The following is a 21,324-nucleotide window of genomic DNA, read 5'->3' on the forward strand; positions in this document are numbered from 1 at the left end:
AGGCTGGCGTGGCCCTCTGCCACTCTGAAAGTAATTGTGGCGAAAAAGGGAGAGGGGGCAGAGGGTGCTGAGAATGCTATAGCTTTGGACTGTCTAAAAACACTAATTCAACAGCTGGCATGCTAAATGTGAGATCTGTCCAATGAACAAACTGAAGGAGATTGTATCAACCTTGACATTCTCACTCTCAAAATAACCAGGAGATAAAAAAGCAAGTTGCTGAAAAAAACAAAAGGATGGCTTCTGCTTGGAGAGGAAGATAAAGACGTGGGTGGAGTTGGTTCTGCCACATGTGCAAAAGTAACAAAGCAAGAAACATCATTTCATGGGACACTTGGGTCATATCTAGCACCACAGTCCCCAATATAATGTATGAAGTAAAAAGATCACCAAAAAAAAAAAAAAACCAAAACCAGACAGAGAGAGAAGTGCCTTAGACCAAGTATACAGAGAGGTAACTATGCTGGGGCCATATGGATGAAGCCAGCCTAATTCCACTTAGGTCATGCAGCTTGGATGGACAGCTTTTAGAGCTAGTTCAACAGAATTAAAATCTCAGTCAGATAAAAGGGGCTGTTAACTTGGGGAAGCCGCGGACCCTAAGCTTGTCTCTCAAACAAAGGTCCATATTTTTTATCACTATTCTTTAGAAAATGCTACATGACTTAAAATCATGGAATCCCACAGTCTCCAAAGAATTAGTTGGAGGTTATCCAAAGGGAGGTCACAAGTCAGACATGGACAGGCTGCAGTATATTATCAATAAAGAATTGTCCACCAGAAGTAGTATAAAAGATCTCACCCAAGAAATGTATGACTGGGGGAAAAGGCAGGCTAGTCATGTAGAAATGGTGTGGGAGTAGTGGATAAGACAAGTTTATATGCTCCACTGGTATTGACATGAAGGCCCCTGGCAGAGGGTTTATGGGAAGACATGGTCAAAGGTTGCTTAGGATGAAAAGGTGTGGATAGTTTTAGATCCGCCGTGATAGAGGGACAACCTAAATGAATGACAACATCACTTCACTGAAATGTTTTCAGTCATGGGAAAACTTTTCTAAAACTCTTCTTGAAGACTTAACCTTGGAGTTTAACCATTTGACCACCTATTTGCCCTAGATGTGGCTACTTTGGGGGAAGGAAGAAGCATTCCTAGATGCAGAAAAGAGGAATGGATTTGGAGTCAGAAGACTTTGGTTCACATTCTGATTCAGCTGTATGACACCTCTATGACAAGAATGTGAATTCTCTGGGTCTCAAGTGAGTCTTCTCATCTATAACTAAGGGAGCTACATCACCTGGTCTCCACATTCTCTTCCAACTTTAAAACCAGTGATCTTGTGACCATTCTATGAATATTCTTCTCTTTGGCAGGAGGGAATGGGAAGGGGCTGGCTGCTTGGGACTCACCCACATAATAGGGTGTGTAGCAGGGCGTCTGGAGGGCATTCTGAGTGGTCTCCTTGGCAAACCCAAAGTCTGTGAGCTTGAGCACCGAGTCTTGTCCTTTGGAGGTATAAAGTAGGTTTTCTGGCTATGACAGGAAAGGAAAAAACAATGATGTAACAGAAGTAGGAGGGCATTTCAAGAGAGCAAGGTGGGGGAGGAGAGGGAGGATCCCAAAGCCTCACCATAGACCCTCCCATCACATAGGAGAGATGGAAAGGAAAGAAATGGAAATTCACATATACCCATGAGTATGAGCTCAAAATGGATGTGATCCATCAATATTCACTTTTCTCCATTTCCCTCAAACCACCAATAATAATAATAATGGCCAGTCCTTTGCAAAATCTGTTCTCTTCCCATGCAGTCCTAGGCTACTCTAGGTCCACTATTTGATTCTCAAGTGCATGAAAGTTTAACTACACAGCATCTACTACTAAAAAGAGCATGAGGGAGGGATTCAGACAGGAGTTCAGGAGAAGGAGCTATTGCCTAAGGGTGGGGGGAGTCAGGGAGGGCTTCCTGGAGGAGATGGTACTTTAGCTGAGCATTACAGAAAGATAGGCTTCAGAGCAGTAGAGGGGAAGGGCACTTCAAGCAGGCAGAATGGGGAAAGCAAAGGCACAGAAGTGAGAAAGCAAATGGTATGGATGAGGAGCAGTAAGTAGATCATTTTGATTGGAATAAAAAGTACCTTGAGCTATATATAGCATGAGATAAGGCTGATTACTATTCTGTGGGGTACAAGAGGGATATTGCTATGGAATTCCATTGTACTTACAATGTAATGCTGTGATTCAGAGTTATCTGTGAGCTCCAAGAGGGTTTTTGTAAACACTGTGTAACTCCCCTAGGACGTAGTGTAGTTCTCTGCACATCATAAGAGCTTAATAAGTGATTGCTGAATTGAATTGAACAGGAGTCACATTGTGGAGGATCTTGACTGTTAGTCAAAAGAGTTTGTATTTAATCCTGTGGGTCACAGGGAGTCACAAAAGATTTGTGAGCAAGCGGTTCTGTGACACTTCCCAGGGCCATTCTCAAACTGACAAAGATCTATAATCTCTTGCCTCTATCTCTGTCAGTAGATAATACCCTAAACTTCTCAGGTGGCTGGTAGGTCTTAAGATGATGCTTACACCAACCTTAGGCCTTGAGAGGATTCAGACTGCTCTAGGGCTCCTCTGGCAGTTGACACATTGTGCCAACCATCAGGGTTCTCTGGGCCTGACCACATTCTGGAGGAAGAATGTTCTCACCTTGACATCCCTGTGGGCAATGTTCATGGCATGCAGGTACTGGATGGCTGTACCAATGTCCCTCATGATCTCCGAGGCCTCTGGAGGTATAAGTTTGTTGGTTTAATTCCCTTTATGAAAGATCAAGGTTAAGCTCAATTCCCTGCCTCCCCCTACCCTCCAAACTCCCAATATTATTGTAGGGAAACCCAACCTACCCAGGCCAACAGAGAGACTGTCCAAATTGGCCAAATTAAACTAAGCTCCAGCTGCCATATCTAGGTCTGTGAGCACAAAGGCCAGATAAGCTCCTTCACAGGAATGACTCAGATGCCTACTGGAACATATGTGAGGATTCCATAGCAATAGACAGTCCTTATATTGGCTCTTGGTGAGGTATCAATCCCATAGCTCCTTTGACCCAGGATCTCCATTGTGATGGGGACCCCCAAATGGAAGTTTGGAGGAGGCCAAAGATGCTTCCACAAGAAAGGTATGAGGAAAAAAAAACATTCCATCTTTCCCCATATTAGGGGTTTGTCCCCCAGGGATATATCTGAACTTCTCTCCAAGCCAGACCAAAGGGGTCTGAAATAATAGGATAAGATAATTTATGTCTGGAAGGGATGTGGGATGAATGTTGTTTTGACTTTTTCCTCCAACCTGGGTTTTAGAGTAAACGAAAAGGGGAAAGGTTGTTCACTCTGACTGAAAGTCAGAACTTTAGAGGACAGTCAGGAAATGGCACCCTCCCCAGGCTCCATTGGGTGACCTAGTCAGACGTCCCATACCTCTCTCGGTGAAAGCCTGGTCACCTCGTTCCTGGATTCTGCTAAAAAGCTCACCACCTTCCATGCTGCAAGAGAGGGGGACCCATCACTGAATGCCAAGTAAGCTGAAGGTAGGAGTACCCTACGCTCTTTGTTTTGCATGTTCGTTTCTGTCTGTCTGTCTCTCTCTGGGAAGAAGAAACTCTTCAGACAGAAGACTGAGAACATCTTTAGTCTTGTGTAAAAAGCAGTCCATTTACTTTTCCACTAACAGCATCTGTCCTCAAATACCTGGGGTGCACATTTCTTTTGATTACAGCATCCTGTATCATGAACTACCTAAGTGATATCTCAAACAGAACATTATGGAGACATTTCAAACTCAATGTGCTTGAGAATGGCTGAAACCAAATGTCCCTATGCTTATGGAGGGCACCTCCACCCTTTCGGGCAGCCAGGTTGACAGTGTCGAAGTACATCTTTGACTTGTCACTTTCACTCATCCCATATATCCAATCATTTGCCAAATGTCCTCATTTGTACCTCCACAGTACTCCTCGAATACACTTCCTTATCTCCACTCACACAGTCACCATCCTAATCCAGAGTCTCACTCCCTTTCCCGTCTCTCCCCATGCCAATCCATGCCTCCCCCCAACCACCAAAGTAATTTTCCTAATGCCCAAGTCTCACTATACCACTACCCTCTTCAATAAACCTCCAGTGTCTCCCTATCACTTCCTGGTGAGACCTAAAGGAAGGCTTTTTTGGTATCGAAGGCTCTTCATAAGAAGATCTTTCCCATCTTTCCAGTATCCTTACATATTAGCACCCTCTGTGCTCTCTACAATCCAGCCATAATGGCATACTTGGTGTTCCTTACGTACAAAGTTCCATCTCCTGTCTGTCCTCCATGACTAGAACGTTTTCCCTCCTCACTTTAGTCTCTTAGAACCCCTAGTTTCCCCTTTAAGAGTCATCTTCTGTGGAAAGCCTTTCCTGGTTCCCTAGTTCCCCCAGAGGTGGGCACATTCCTCTCACAGGTTACCCTGTATTTATTTTGTATGTATCTTGAATGTTTCCATTTAAGAGCATCTTTAGATGTAAGCTCCTTGGGGGCAGGGGCTGAGTTCAGCTTTTCTCTTCTTCTTTTTGGAGGGGGGAAGGCAAGGGCAATTGGGATTAAATGACTTGCCCAAGGTCACATGGCTAGTAAGTGTGTCGAGTGTCTGAGGCTGGATTTGAACTCAGGTCCTCCTGACTCCAGGGCCAGTGCTCTATTCACTGTGCCACCTAGCCACCCCAAGTTCAGCTTTTCTTTGCTAGCACTTAGCATGGTGAGCACTTAATAAATGCTTGTTGATAAATTAGTTTTCATCTCTCTTCCTTTTAAAGCCTTTTAGCATGTAAAATAATTCACCAACACTTGCTAGGGGGCTTGGAGGGGCAGAGGTGGTTTGAGACTGGATTAAGAACTCAGTGAGAGGAAGAAAAGGGAGAGAAAGCAGAGGAGAGGAAAAGGAGAGGAGATAAGACAGGCAATAAGTAGGAAACAGAAAGATGAAGGACATGGGGAAAGAGGAAGAATGAGGAAGGATGACGACAGTGAGGTTGGGTTGCTGGGGTGGTAGGTGGATAGGGAAAGTGGGGTAAACTGAGGCAGCTGGGAGCCAAGCAAGAAGTGAAGAAGCAGGTCCAGCAAATCATGAGCAGATCACAGACTTGGGGATAAAATATCAGGTCCAGCTAGTTCAACCTGTAACTGAACCAACTCTCCCTACACAACACACTCAACAGCCTCTGCCTGATGACTTCCAGAGAAGGGAGACCCACTAGGGTGGGTGGGTCTTCTGATGACTTCCAGAGAAGGGAGATGCCTCATTTCAGTCTGGAGCAGGGGTAATCCTTGGAAAGTTTTTCCTTACACCAAGCCTACATCTGTCCTTTTGCATTTTTCACCCATAGCTCAGTTCCTTCTCTCTAAAACAAAACAAAACAAGTCTAATCCTCCCTCCATACAACAGCCCTTCTGACACCTGAAGACAACTCTTATGTCTCCCCTGAGATTAGTCTTTTTTCCTCCTGGGTAAACACTGTCAGTTCTTCAACTGATCCTCATATGCCATGAACTGGAGGCCTCTGCCATTCTGATTACCTTAGTTTATCCCAGCTTAAGGGATGTCTTTCCTAAATCGAGGTGCCTGGAATAGAACACAATACTCCAGAAATTGGCAGAGTATAGCTGCACTGGACACTATACTATGCCTCTCTCCTTTTAAAAGATATTTATCTCTTTTACATTTTAAACCAAATACTTTATTGTTGTATTCTGTGTATGAAACAGAAATTAATGAAAATTTAGAAAGGAAGATGTGAGTGTTTGACAGAAGCAGAAACATATATAATTGGCTTAGCATGTTGTTGTAGGCTAAATTCTTGTTGAGGCTTTGAAATCCTTTCTCCTTTGAATAGCAACAACTTCCAGCACATGGCAGCACTGGCCAGATCCACATCGGAAAACCAGATTAGGAGATCTCCTGAAGTAACTTAAGTAACATCTTACTACAGGAATGAAGAGACTACCTAAGAACCTAAAAGGATTTGTACTTGAAGACCTCTAGTAAGCAGGAGACTATGTAGTAAATTCTATAGGCAAATTATTGCAAATCTGTTACAGTCTGAAAAACCTTTATATGGCTGAGTCCAATCTCTAGCCAGAGCTGCCCAACACCCTTCTTCACAGCAATGATGCTGGAGCTATGGCAAGGGAGAGGGTGGGTGGGGGCTGGCTGAGCTGGCAGTCAGTAGGGTGGGTGCCTGCTTGCTTGCTCATTCTGAACCACTATATCTCTTACTGCAGCCTCAGATCACAGTTTTTCTTTTGATCTCCATATCACACTGTTCAATCACATGAAGACCTTTCCAGGAAAACTGACATCTAACCAAGCCTCCGCTATCTTGATTTTTAAACCCAAGCTTAATAGTTTACATTTATCCCTATTAAATTTAATCTTCTTTGACTGAGCCCAATGCTTTTGAATCCTATGTCATATATTGTGTCTGGCCCAGCTTTGAATCATCTGCAGATTGGATAAACATGTCATTACATCTTTGTCCAAATCACTGAGAAAAAGGATGAATAGCACAGGTAAAGATCCCCATGGCAGTTCACCAGAGACCTTCTTCCAATACAATTCTGAAATACCAATGACTACTCTTCAATCAGTTTCCTATCTATTTCACACATCTTCATCCTTAGCCCCCACACCCACCCCAACAAGAACAGCATGCAAAATCTTATGAAAGGTTCTGCTAACATCTAGGCAAGCTACATCTAGGGCATTCTTCCAGGCTCCTAGTCTAGTGACTCTTTATGAAAAAGGAGAAGAGACCACTGTAGTATGACTTATTCTCAATAAGGGCACTGACTGCTCTTGCTGACAATCTTTTTCCTTTTCTAGATGTCCATTAACCATCCCTTTAATAATATGCTATAGAATTTTATAAGGAATTGAAGTCAAACACACAAGTCTTAAAGTTTTCATATTCATTCTTATTCCCCTTTTTTTTTTTAATCATGACATTTGCCCTTTCTAAGCCTGTAGCGTCTCCCATTCTACACGGCCTTTCAAAGACTGCTGAGAGTAGTTAATTGATCGCATTGCTAGATTAGGGGGTGCTGTTAATCAGGGCCCAGTGATGGGAGACTCCTCAAGACCGGCTAAGCGCTTCCAGATTTCCTGATCTCATCTCCCTACTTCACCTAGGTTTCAACCAGTAGGTAATTTTTTCTTTCTAATTCTTTGCCAGACATGCCTCACTCTGATCTTAAGTACCCCTGACGCTATTCTTACAGGGCCATCCCACGAGTTTTTATTCGTCCTGTTTCTGTTATGTGCTCTAATTTTCATCTGCTCTGTGTCTTCTTACAACTCAGCTTGCTTTATTAGCTCCTGGCACATGCAAATTGGTCTTTTTAGCCAGCTCAGTCTCCTCTTTTCTTCTCTTCATTGGAATTGTTCTGCTTTGTTATCTTCAGAATTTTATTCTTGAGGGTCTCCCATCTCTCCTGGGCTAACTTCCCCTAGAGAATGTTAGGCCCTGGGATCCTGTTTACACTGCCTTTGAATACTTGGAAGTCTGCTCTTTTTAAAAATTCAGAAGGTATAAATGTAAAGTCTTATGTGCAGGTCTGAAAAGTCAGTTTTACAAACGACAATATGGGGGAGACATAGTCAAGACAGCAATTTGGGAAAGATCTGTGCTTTTTTTGTTGTTGTTTTCCCAGAGGACAATAGTGTGACACAGCAGAGGATAAACCAATGAAATCTTGGCTGCATGAGGAGACATACAGCCTCCAGGAGATTGTCAACTCTGTATTACACCCTGATTGGACCACATCTGGAGTTTGGTTCTAGTCACCTAAGTTTAGGAAGGACATTGGTAAGCAGATGTCCAGAAAGGGGTAACCAGGATGGTAAAGTGCCCTGAGTCCATGTCACATGAAGATTCGCTGAAGGAATTGGAGATGCTTAGCCTGGAGGAGACACAGGTGAGAGGGTCATATTGAGGGCTGTTATGCGGAAGAGAGAGATTAGACTTATTCTCTTTGGCCCCAGAAAACAGAACCAGGAGAAGTGAGAGTTGCAAAGAGGCACATTTAGGCTTGATGCCAGAAAACACCTTCTGACAATTAGAGGTGTATGAAAGTAGATTGGGTTGCTGTTGGAGGTGATGGTTCCCCTCTCCTTTGAAGTCTGCAGCAGAATTTGGAGGAGATAAGCATTTGTCAGCTATGTTAGTGTCGGGATTTCTTTTGGGTATGGGATTGAATAGATGGCTCCAGGGGTACCTTCCAACTGTAGAATTCTGTGATACTCTACTTAATTCAATTCCATGAGCATTTATTAAATGCCTACTATGTGACAATTACTGTGGATACACAAACAAGTCCCTGCCCTCGAGGAACTTCTATTCTAACGAGGAAAAACATGTACACAGCTACATACAGACAAAAGAAATATGGAGTAAATGCAAACTGATGCTGGGGTGTTTGGGGAGATCAAGAAAAGCCTCTTTATTGAAAGGCTGTACCAGCTCTGCCATTTTAGTATCTGACAGTCCTGGGTTTCCAAGGCTAGAGAGTTAATTAAATGTAAAAACAGAGCTGGTAACCAGGATACTTCGCCATTCTTTCCTTATTCCTTGGCTACTCTCCCCCCCCCCCACCCCAGAGGAACCCAGCAGGGCAAGAGCTGGCGTGAGCTTTGGGGCCAGCCCATTGGAATCTCACCATTCCATGACAATAAGGAGACACCTCTTGTTATGGTGCATATTTTCATACACGTCCACAATGCGCACAATATGGGGTCCACCCGAGGCCTGCCAGTGATGCTCCACTTCCTGCCGAGCTTTGGGACTGTCATACAGGAGCTACAAATGAGAGGAGTAGCACAGAGAGGGTCACACAGAAGTCTTCACACTGCCCCTGCTCTCTCCTTCCCCCAACACCTCTGCCAGCTCTCTGACAACCTCTAACACCACGGGCTTCCCACGGCAACCACCTCTGGTGGTCCTCTCAACCATAACAAATCTTATCCTGGACATCATACAACATTTCTCTGAGACGTTTAGCATGTGGTGTTACACATTTTATTTATCTATGTTGGTATCTTAGCTAAACATCATGTATTCCCCAGTGCTCTGCACACAATAAATATGAGTTTCTTCATTCCTTTCCATGCTTCACTCCTGATTCTCTCCTACTTTCTTTATAATGTCTCAGATACCTCTTCACCCTGGAAGCTCATTTAAAAAAAAAACTTTTCAATGAATTAATTTTTAGTTTTTAACAGTCACTTCTGTAAGATTTTGAGTTCCAAATTTTTCTCCCTCCCTCTTACTTCCCCCCTCCTCAAGACAGCAAGCAATATGATGTAGACTATATATGTACATCATATTAATCATAATCCCACGTTAGTCACATTATGAAAGAAGAATCAAAACAAAAGGGAAAAACCATGAGAAAGCAAAATAAAAAAAAGTGAAAATAATGCTTTGATCTGCATTCAGTCTCCATAGTTCTTTCTCTGGATGTGGACAGCATTTTCCATCATGAGTCTTTTAGAATTGTCTTGGATCATTGTATTGCCGAGAAGAGCCAAGTCTATCAAAGTTGGTCATTGCCCAATGTTGCTATCACTGTGTACAGTGTTCTCCTGGTTCTGCTCACTTCACTCATCATCAGTTCATGTTAAGACTTTCCAGGTTTTTCTGAAGTCTGACTGCTTATCATTTTTTATTGAGCACAGTAGTCCATCACATTCATATACCAACCCCAACTGATGGGTATCCCCTCAACTTCCAATTCTTGGCCACCTGGAAGCTCTTTTTACCCCTGGACTTCACTCACTGGAAGTACCCCCCCCCCCAAACCCACCCCCAAGGCCTCTCTACCTGATCGGCTGGCCTCTTTTTGAAATCAGTACCTGGAACGTGGAATCCAGTACTTAATAAACACTAGGTTGGACTTGAATTGATTTGGACTGTTCTTCTATGAACAGGGAGAATTCCCACTGAATAATCACAACTCCCTGCATCTACAGGAACTGAACTTGGGGCTGGAAGACGTGGTTGTGAATCCTTGCTCTGACACATACTGGCAGTATGACCTTGGCCAAGGTATTTAATCTCTATTGGCTTTAATCTCTGCATGGTGAAATGATGTGAATGTACTATATACATTCATGTGAACTTTGATCATTATTATTATTCTGGAACCAAAGCCAACAACACACATTTTGTTATTTCTTTGCTAATGCCGTGATAGTACTTTCTGTGCCTGTGCAGGTGCCAACAGGCTTGGGAGGTGGGAGCATGACACATATCTACAGACATCAGAATACAACAAGCTGTAGCAGAAAGAGCCCTGGTCTTGGAACCAAATGAGCCGGCCTTCAGAACTTGCTAGCTGAGTGACCTTGGGCAATTCACTTCACATCTGTGGGATTCAGTCTCTTCATCTGCAAAATGTAAATAATAACACTGGGTTGTTGTGTCATTTCTTTGTGACCCCATTCGGGGTTTTCTTAGCAAAGATACCGGAGTGGTTTTGCCATTTCCTTCTCCAGTTCATTTTGCAAATGAGGAAACTGAGGCAAACAGGGTTAGGTGACTTGCCCAGAGTCACACAGCAAGGGTCTGAGGCCAAATCGGAACTCAGGAAGATTCATCTTCCTGATTCCTGGACATTCTATCTACTATACCACCTAACTGCCCTGGATTTTGTGAGAAAGGCATTTTTAACAATTTTATAGTGGTCTAGACTGTTTTACACATGTGTTGGATATGTACATGTGTGTATGTGTGTGTGTATGTGAATATACATATACACACACATATATACACATATTGTTATAGCTTTTTCTCTATTGCTTTGAGGCCTTATAGCAAGCCTGTGAGGTAATTAGTATGGGTATTATGACCCCCATTTTATAAAGAAGCTGGAGCAGAGAGAGGTTAACTGATTTGCCCAAAGGCATACAGAGTCTAAGTATGAGAGCCAGGAATCTGCACTGGTTCTAAAAGCAGAGCTCTGATGGACGCTTTTAACTCCCCAAAGTGTCTTTCAATCCTTCACCTTACTTTATTCTGTAAAGGAAGCAGGGCAGGCACTATTACCCCCATTTTACAGATGGAGAAACCAAGGCTACAGAAGATGAAGTCACTTGCCACGGGTCACACAGTGAGTTAAGCAGGCCTCCTGGCATCAAGGCCAGGGCTCTTTCTACCATACTGTGCTGCTGCTGATGGCATATTTTGATCTGGTTCGCCTTGTGACTAAGGGAATGTATTTGTGAGGTTTGGGGACACAAAGCAGAGCTAAGTGGATCATACTGAGATCACATCCAAAAGCCTGGCTTCCTGCTGCAACCAAATGAGCCGAGCAGACCCAGAGACACCCGGCCGGTGACTCCCTCCTAGGCCCCAGATGTTACTCTGTATGATCATCTTGAGAGGCTGAATCTAATCAGATGAATTTAATGCAGATAAAAAGTCCTTGCCTGGGTTAAAAAAAAAATAAGGGGAACAAGTATAAAATGGGATGGAATGATTAGCTAACAACTCACACAGGAAAAAAAAAAAATCCGGGGGTTTTGTTGGACTGCAAACTCAATCTGCATCAGCAGTGGTCAAAGGCAGCCAAAAATGCTATTTAAGGCTTAGGTTTTTCAGCCTCCCCCAGAGGTGCTAGTCATGGGTGCTTAGGGACATAGGTGTCTGCAGGGGAAGAGGTCTGAGAGGCCACCTAGTCTAAGCCCCTCATTTTCCACCCTCTGAAGAGGGTGATTTAGCCAAAGTCACATGGAGTTGGTAGCTGAGCTGCAAAGGATTAGAAGGTCCTTTTCAGTTCAGATTATTTCATGATCCTATTTGCCTAATAGTTATGATCTCAAGCTAGAATGACCTCATCATCAAGGTCAATGTTCAAATCTAATTCTTTGCCGCAGAGGGAACTGAGACCTGATTTACAGGGATAGAGATTCTAGGGAGAAATAGAAATAATTAGTATCAACAGAGGTTCCTGCCATCTCCAAAGCACTGACCTATGATTTGGGCTCAGGATCTCTCCCAAGGACAACAGCTTTAATATGTCTTGGTTTTTTTAATGGCTTATCTTCTGAACCTCAGAGAGAATTCTGCTCAGTGAGCATCAGTACCCACTGTATTGTGCCAGACAAGAGATACTGAGGTATCTTGGACTCTTCTTTACCAAAGCACTGACCAGCAAGGAGGCAGCCATGGGACCCTGGGTGGTAAAGTCACTTAACACTTCATCTCTGTTCTCCTGGCCCTTTCCTTCCCTGGTGACTCATTTCTCCCTGCACGTGATAGGGCAATGCCTAACCTCAAGGGGCCTCCTGAGGTTCGCTACTGATTACTGAGAGAGAGCAGGCCTAGGATGGACTTTGTTTCTCCATTCCAGGGCTGGTTGGGGGAGGGAGGATCTCCATACCACAATGCTAGGGAAATCAGAAAAACTTATATTTCTATAGGCTTTATAGTTTGCAGAGTTTCCATCACAATGTCTCCATGAGTTTGATAGAGAAGATACTATCTCCCTTACATACGAGGAAACTGGAGCACAAAAAGGAGAGGTGACTTACCCAAAGTTACATGCCTAGGATCAGAAGAGCTAGGACTAGATCTCAGAGCCCTAGTAGCCTTCTTTGTATGGCACTCTAATCCAGATGTCCTTCTTTCCTCTACATACTTCAAACAGGCCAGGTGATTGTGCCCTTGCTTGAACTCCTCCCCCCACTATGGATTGCCTTGCTTCTTCTAGTCCATTTTATTCATCCCTCATTGCCTGAAGAAATCCCAGCTCCTCTGTGAAATCTTCCCCTAAATTGCAACCTTTCCCTTCTTTGAACCCCTCCAGCATTTCTAGCCTCTACCATAAAGTTTAGCATTTATATCATAGCCTGTTAGAATTGGGAAGAACCCTAAATCGCTGTACATAGGATGTCAGGACTAAACTACATCAGGATTGAACCCCTTTGTTTCACAAATGGGGAGGAGAAACATAGAGAGGGAAAGGGATTTGCCCAAGGTCACATTTTATGACTAAGTTAAGAGTTGGACCTAAATCATCTGACTTTGGGGGTTCCATGCTATATTCCCAATATCTTATTCTGTGTTTCATATGTCAATATGCATTTATTAATCACTTGTTATGTGCCATGCACTGTGCTAAGCAATGAGAATGCAAATACAAGCAGAAAGGTAGTTCTTGCCCTCAAGGAACTTATATTTTCACAAGAGTCCTTTCTCTCTAACTAGATTGTAAAGGTGTTCCTTGAGAGCAAGGTAATGGAAAGATCTCCAGATTCTCAGGCATAAGACCTGGGACAGAGACCTGGTTGAGACATCTCTTAGTTCTGACTGTCAGCAAGCCATTTCAAATCTCCAAACCTCACTTTTCTCATCTGTCAAATAGGGATGAAAATATTTACATAACTTAACTAACAGGGTCATTTTGTGGAAAGAGCTTTGGAAATCTTGAAATACCATAGAAATGAAAACCGATATTGGTAGATATCTTTGCACCCCCCATACCATCTTGGATGGACCTTGAATACATTACAATTTCTCAATAACTGTTGCTGGAATGATTCCAAGCACGAAGTTAGAAAGAGGCCAAGTTCCCCAAAGTGTCATCCCTAGAACTGTCCATCACTGGCACCTTGCGCCAGGGGCTTGATCACACCCAGGCTGTGCCTATAGAATACAATTGATGAGCATTGGGAAATCATCTGCCTCAGACTTCAATACCCAATTCCTGGTGTTTACACCACCAGTGTTCTGACATATATTTTTCTATTACAAAAAGAATTTGGATTATTTTTGTCCTGAGAGTGGTTTGGGAATTTCACATCACCCCACCTAAAATGATGGGAGCCCCTTCCTGGCAGGAAGCCATCCCTGGGTTGGGAATCATTGCCTTAAACTCTCAGGCTTTTGTTCCCCACCTTATCCCCATAGCACCAGGAAACCTGGGAGAGAGGATCCATGAGCTTCACTGGAATTTTGCTTCCTGGGACAGGTGTGCCACATGCTATCACAATTTCCCTTTTGTCTAAGCAATGATGTGGCACAGTGGATTGAGTAACAGGCCCTGAAGTCAGGTAGACTAATCTTCCTTAGCTTAAATCTGGCCTCAGACACTGGCTGTGTGACCCTGAGCAAGTCACTTAATCCTGTTTGCCTCAGTTTCCTCATCTGTAAAGAGATCTGGAGAAGAAAATGGCAAACCACTCTAAAATCTCTTCCAGGAAAACCCCAAATGGGGTCACAAAGAGTCAGATGCCATTGAAATGACTGAACAACAACAACAAATACTCATTCTAAAGGGAGGCAAAGGAACCTTCTCCATTCGTCCTCTAGATAGTGAAATCATTGCTAGAAAGACATCAAGCCCCCTGTCCTCCAGGCACTGAAGCCATGCTGCAAAGATGCATAAGGCATCACCATACCCAAGGTGTCAGGCTGTATGACAATTTTACTGCTTTTGGTCAATGTCCATGGCAATACTTAAAAAAAAAAGGGAAGAGGAGGCATAATGTGATCTGGGAAATAAGTTATAAAGGGCAAAACAAAATGTGACAATCAGTAACATTTCAGAGTTAATTCCAGACAAGGAGTAATCAAACTGAGACATCACCACAACATTTTAATGGCATAAATAATTACTACTCTAATTGGAAAAATAGTCCACGCAAAAGAAGTTCTAAAAGTGACATAAATCTTCATGTCAGAAGGGAGTAAATCACTTACATACCTTCACCTTGTCTAGCATTCTAGAGTAAATATTTCATTATGGTGAGGACCCTTGCTTTCATCAGTGTAAAGTTCCCTTCACCAACACATACTGTAGCCCCACTATCCCTGAGAAGCCTCCATGAATTGATGTGGTCAAATAAACATGTCATCTGATGGCTAGCCCTACAGCAATGGGCCACTGCTGGCAATCCCTTGATCCACTGATCCATTGCAAGCCCATCCTTGGTGTCCTTCTAGCATGTGGGACCTGCCTGAACTTTTCATTCCACCAGAAGATTCTTAAAGAACCCTGGCTCACCTCCCTGCCATGCTAAGGCAGCCAAGGAAGACTTTAATGGAGAGGCTTTTGTAGGATAAATGCTGATTAAAATTACCTACGAAATTTCTGGTGGGATTCAGATAAATAGGGAAGAATAAAAGTCAATGTGAAAGTCCTCAGGCTCAGAGGCTTCACAGGCTCATGTTAGCTAGACTGGATGAGGACAGGCATTATCTGCCATATTTTGTATATTCTTCTTTATGCATGTGTCTCTCTCAATAGAACATTAGCTCCTTTGAAGACAAGCATCATTTCGTTATGATTTTTGTGCGTCCAGCATCTAGTATAATTCTTGGCACGTGGTGGATGCTTGATAAGTGTTTGGTGATTGATGGTGGTGGGCATAATTTTGAAATGGATTACCATAATGATTTACTAATCTGAGCTTGAGGAATGCAAGAATGACTGGCCACAGAGAGAACACAAGGATCACTTTTAATTATACTATCATATCTAAAAAACACTGTATCCTAGATAAGTACCTTCTAGACAAAGCATTTTAACTAAAAACTCCATCATTGGCCTTTTAATCAATGACTGCTTTTGAGAAGTGACCTGGGTTTGCCCTGTGGGAGAGTTAAAACTGTCAATAGTTATTTTCAGAGAAAGTCTATCATTCTGTAGCTGGATTGGATTGAGCACCCAGTCTTACCAGTGGTTCTTAAGCTAAACCTCCAATATGTTTAAAGATCTGAATACAGATTCACAAAAGAGGAGGGGGGAATATATCTAACTAAAGGGAATCAAAGCTCTACAACAATTAGCACTGTCAGAGTATTGAGTGGCAAATGGATGTCTTTTTACAGAAAGTTGTATAAAGCTTTCTAGATTTATAATAAATAACCAATTCTCTCTTCACAAAATGTTTCTTTCTTTTTTTTTTAAATCAAGTCCTTTTTCCACAAATGGGCCACTGAAGAGTTTTGGAGAATGGTCTGTAGGTAGCTGCCACTTTTTGTGTGGTGGAATTTCAAGAACACTCTCCTGGTGTCAGTGACTGGTTTTTGTGACGATGAGGAAGCAATTCCAGGAAAGCACCAGTAAAATGCCTGCTCAGATAGTTAAATATCTGGGCAATGATTCATTGGCTCATTATTTATAGCCTACTGAAAGTGGCTGAGTTCCTTTCCAAAAATCTCCTACTTCAGCTTCTAAATAATTGTGGTGCTCTGATCTCTGCAGTGACTAGAGTGAAACTGCCACATTTGGACTGCCTCATCCAGTCCTGAATTTACTGAGGCAATGACACTTAAGGAAATGAAACCAGGAAGTGTGGTTGGACTGGCCAAATACAAGTAAGAGAAATCTACTGGTTTCCAGTGCTGAAGGCAGCAAAATGTAAAGGCACATGGGGATTGTTGGGTTTTTTTTTTTAAGTCTCAAAAAGAGGAAGATTCCAAGACAATGAAAAAAAGGGGTAAAGGGACAATTCCAAAACGATGGTGGTTATTACTCCCCTCAAAAAGGTATTCGAGACAAAATTCAAAAGTAGATGCCCATTTTCTCATCTCTAGAAAATCTTTATAAGAACGGTCTATACATGCACAAGGGGCATCCTTGATGAAAACATGAGATGGAAACAGGAGGGCTCATGAAGTTGATTTTCTGTAGTAGAGCCCATCTTCAAAGTAACATAGTTAATTGAAAGGTACAGAAAATACAAAATTGTACTGGGTCTAACATTTGTCAATCACAAAAAAACTGTCCTTAGAACAAAACATGCCTTTAAAGGTGTTTCTTAGACAAAGTGTCTCTCTTACATATACAATTAAAGCTATGTGATGCCATGAGACAAGTTCTGTTGGAGATAGCTCCCTCCAGACTCTACTGAGTATCAACTAAGGCATAAGAGACATAATCTTACCCAAAGTCCCCAAGTCACAGAGGATATCCTCCGCCAAATCCAAATAAGAGGATTTTCTGGGGATAGAAAGCTATTTATAGATGTACCTGTTTGTAGAGCATAATAAGATGATTATACTAAGCCACCAGTACACTATAGGACTTCCTCAATGAGATTCATGGTTGTTGAAGGGAGTGGTCTAACAATCCACATTGGAAAAACAAAGGAGATGAAGCACATTTTATTAGCTCATAGGGTAGATTAGTACAGTATCTCCAACACATATCCGTGTAGATATACATATATGTACATATGTATATATACACATATATACTGATTTATAATTCTTTAGTGTAGGAAACTCCCAGGGAGGAAATTCCTTCTATCAGTGCAGATCAGTTACTCTCCTGAGTCTTAGACTCCTGAAGATCTGTCTGGGGATACTGAAAGTGGCTTCCCCAGGATTACACATCCATTATGAGTCAGAAGCCACATTCGAACTCATATCTTCCTAACTCTAGATATGGCCTTTTGTCCATGCTGCCTTCTGATGATGTACATTATGTCACATATATAGATGAATCACATATGCATAATATACATCCATCTATGCATATATACATACATGCATACATAAAGTCTCTTGGATTGGTACCACAGATAAATCATGAACTCAACCCAGAATGGCACAGGAAATGGTAAGAGGACTAGACTGCATTAAAGAAACTGTCCAGCACTTTCAATCACCCTAAATATGAGCTAACACAAAAGTACATTTTTTTTAAGTCAATATTCCCCTGGAGATTCTATTTGGCTGCAAATAACAGGATACTGATTTCTGAAGACTCACCCTTGCAAATGACCCAATGACAGTGTAAAGACACATGATAAAGAGTAAGCAGGCTACAGCAATGTCTTGTATGGAGAAGCAACAAAAAAGATACCATCAGGGTTATTTATGAATGCAAAAGTAGGTTCTCAAGTTGTATGGGGAGAGTGAAAAGCAACAAACGCACTGAGTGCTGGCCTGGTAGTCACAAAATCTAAGAAGTCATAGAGAAGTTTCAATTGCAACTGGTAGAAGGAATGTTCACCATAACTGAGATCATGGATGCATTAAAGTATCATTGCAAAAGGCAAAGATTCTGAATAGCAGCCTTTTGGGACACAAGATAATAAAGATGGTGGGAAAATTCGTGTACAGAAAGAGGAGATGGGGAGAGCCAACTGAAATACGTTATTGTTTGTCCTTCATTTTTGAAGAGGATCACTAGACATCAGGGAGGTGATGCCATGACAGGTAAGTGCATTGGATTTAAGTGAGGGAGGGCTGTGTGGTGTCACCATCCTCACTTTCTCCTACAGAGTCAAGTGGGTCCAGTGCCCAGATAGAGATCAGGACCACTGGAGATGGCCCTGGATGCAGTGGGAGACCTTGGCCTTTTTTAAGCTAAGATCTTTAACAGGTCTCAGTTTGACTAAGACAATGCCCATTCAGTGATTAAGGCTAGATAAGAAGAGGCAAAGAATGCCCTCTTTACTTAGTTTAAAAAAAAAATCAATCTGAAAGGGAAGACCCTCAGGGTTTCTCACCAAAACAGAAACCACTGCTATTTATATTCACTCTGGGACAATCAAGGCCCAAACAATGACCAAGTGAGGGCTTGGCCTAGGACCTTGGCCAATCAGTGAGGGCCAGGGTGATTGGGGCAGATATGCTAGAAAGAAGGAATGTGGCAGTGAAAGGCAGAAGGAAGGGATGTGGTGGGATTGAAGAATATGTGGAATAGGGACACCATAATCTAAATATTCTCTGATTAGCAATTTAACCATCATGACAGCATGATTCCAAATACCAGAAGACTACTGCCCATATAACCACTGGAATAAGAGATCTTTCTATTCTTACCTATGCCACTAACTACCTACAATGACCTGAGCCTCAGTCTACCCCAAATTGTTACAATGGAAGTGAAATTTAATCAATCAATCAGTCTTTCCTGAGTCTTTACTATGTTCCCAGCCCTGTGCCAGGCATTGTTGAGGATACAGAGGTAGCAAAAAAAAAACAAAAACCTGCTCTTAAGGAACTCATAATCAAGTTAGGGAGACAAGAATCACACACAAAATATCAAAAAAAGGACACTAGCTGTGTAACCCTGAGCAAGTTATTTAAACTCTCAAAGTTCCTGGCAACTCTACCTATACTGGCAGAGAAAGTTCTTCAGTGGCAGTTTCCTACAACAAAGAAATTCCTAGTCCATAGGTTAGAATCTCTCAAGAAGCTTGCCAAATCTTCCTCTATTCAATTCCTCAATTTGGGAGAGGTGGAGGAGAGGGAAGGCTGCCACTCACCTTGAACATGGAAGTGAGAGGGGCAGTCATGAAAAACAACTCAGTAGTCACATTCATTCACTGCACACATGATAGGGGTGATTTCTAGCATTTTCTAGGATCAAATGCTAACTATGTAGGGCAGACAGTTACAGAACCAAGTAAACAGTATGTGATTGTGTGGCACAGACAGTTAAACCCTTTCAAGAAATACTTATTCAATACCTCATTTAAATATTAAATTAAATTATTAAATATGCTGTGAACAGATCATTATAGTAGGCCCCCAGGGAGAGCCACAGTTCAGATAAGTTGTCATTAACCTTGGGGAGCTCACAGAACAATAAAGCAAGCAGGTTTTTTTTTGGGGGGGGGGGGAAGGGAGAGTCCTAAGTGCAGTGTGAGATAAGAGTTAGGTGGGATAAGGAAGAAGGGAGAGGCCAGAGGGAGCTAAGGGCTTCCCTAGTCCCTAAGAAGACCATTACTAAAGACCAGCCAACATTAAGTCATGCCTGAAGACTCTTTTAAATTGTAGGGGCAGATTAATAACTAGTACTAGAAACCAGGGCTTTGTCTCAGGCAGATGGTATGAGAGGGGTAGGCCCTCCCCATTATCCTGAATAATCCTGCCCTTATCCAATCCTGAAAGAACATGTCCTTCTTAGAGTGACAGTCATCGCCCATCCTTCACACCTGCGCTCCCACTGACCTGGGTGCCCTGCTATTTCCATGTGAGTTCAGGCTAGATTCTTTGGGAAATAGGCAGCCCTCTCCCCACACAAGAAAACACTGGTGGGACTATCCCAGGTCACGGCTCTTCACACCCTCTCTCTATGATGGGGGGTAAAACGGGATCCCAATAGGTTCAGCAGATATTCTGATCTTATCCAAGACCAGAAAACCTGCAATATCGTCTGGAAAGAATTCAAGGTCTCAGGCTTAATTGGAGTGAGAGTTGTAGAAGTTTATTGTTACACTTCCATGAGAAGCGGGCAAGAGTCCTTTAGGGGACCTGCGAGTGAGAGGGGTACATGCTTTTACTTTTAAAGGGTAGGGCTGCCATTGTCAGGGCTGACCGGACAGGAGGGGCCTCAGTGCATAGACAAAGGTCAGAGCTGACCAAGAGGAGCAAGTGAATAGATAGTTTAGATAAGATTTGGGCCAGGCCGGAAGAGACGTGAGGATTTGGGCCAGGCCGGAGGAGACGAGGGATTAAGTAAGAACAAAGGAGTCCCAAGGTGTTGCCTAGGCCTAGTGTGGATAGGGGGAAGGCGCAGAGTCGGAGGTTGGGAAAGGAATTTTACAGATAACAATTTTACAATACAAATTGCAGTTACAATTTCACAGACTGGTTTCACAAGTTGGTTTCACAAATTGACCTAGACCCCAGGTACCCCATCATCTACACCACTAAATCTGCCTGAAGCACAAGAATTCCTCGTTACAGTGAGAAGTAACAAGTAGGCATCAGTCAGAGAGCCTCAGGTTCATCTAAAGATGTCTGCTGAGCCTTAGGCTATCACAGCAACCTGAGAGGAGTAACCTGGGGAGTAACAGGGTACCGAGAAGACTGAATAAGGCTCATCAACCAAAAGGTGAGGGTCAAGGAAACATGAGAAATGCAGAGTCAGAGGAGTGAGGGCACAAGGGGTGGCTTCAGTGGTGAAAACATTTGTTTGCTACAGGATTACTTAGAACCATTGGCCTCCCCAGTCCATGAAGAGTTGGTGAGCTTCAGCTCACCAATGACACTGATTAAGAGTTGTATGTGTGATAGCTAGATGCCCAGTACTCAGAAACGTCTCCCTGTGCTTCCTCCAACTGCTTCCCTGCTCTAAGAGAGCTAACCTAAAACTCAGAAGTACCGTTCATTCATTCATTCATTCATTCATTCATTCTTTCATTTTTAAGGGTAGGCATATTACTTTATATACTGGTTTATGTGGTACCATTTGTAGGGCCTCAGGAATCCCTCCCAACCTCTCACACACACACACACACACACACACACACACACACACACACACACAC

At 42.8% G+C, this 21,324-nt stretch overlaps 1 protein-coding gene across 1 annotated transcript in view; it reads right to left on the reverse strand.

Moving 5' to 3' along the window:
* Window positions 1-21,324, reverse strand: part of MAPKAPK3 (MAPK activated protein kinase 3) — a 95,583-nt gene that overhangs the window by 12,369 nt on the left and 61,890 nt on the right. Inside the window, exons 3-6 of the mRNA XM_069095623.1 lie at window positions 8,748-8,887; window positions 3,476-3,540; window positions 2,706-2,785; window positions 1,411-1,534 (exon numbers count right to left, since the gene is read on the reverse strand). Coding sequence (XP_068951724.1) covers window positions 1,411-1,534; window positions 2,706-2,785; window positions 3,476-3,540; window positions 8,748-8,887 — 409 coding nt within the window. The remainder of the gene's footprint in view (window positions 1-1,410; window positions 1,535-2,705; window positions 2,786-3,475; window positions 3,541-8,747; window positions 8,888-21,324) is intronic.

This window comes from Petaurus breviceps, unplaced genomic scaffold, assembly GCF_028583685.1.
Source record: "Petaurus breviceps papuanus isolate PSGF00001 unplaced genomic scaffold, PetGlider_PUasm1.0 227, whole genome shotgun sequence".
In the NCBI taxonomy this organism is placed as follows: domain Eukaryota; kingdom Metazoa; phylum Chordata; class Mammalia; order Diprotodontia; family Petauridae; genus Petaurus; species Petaurus breviceps.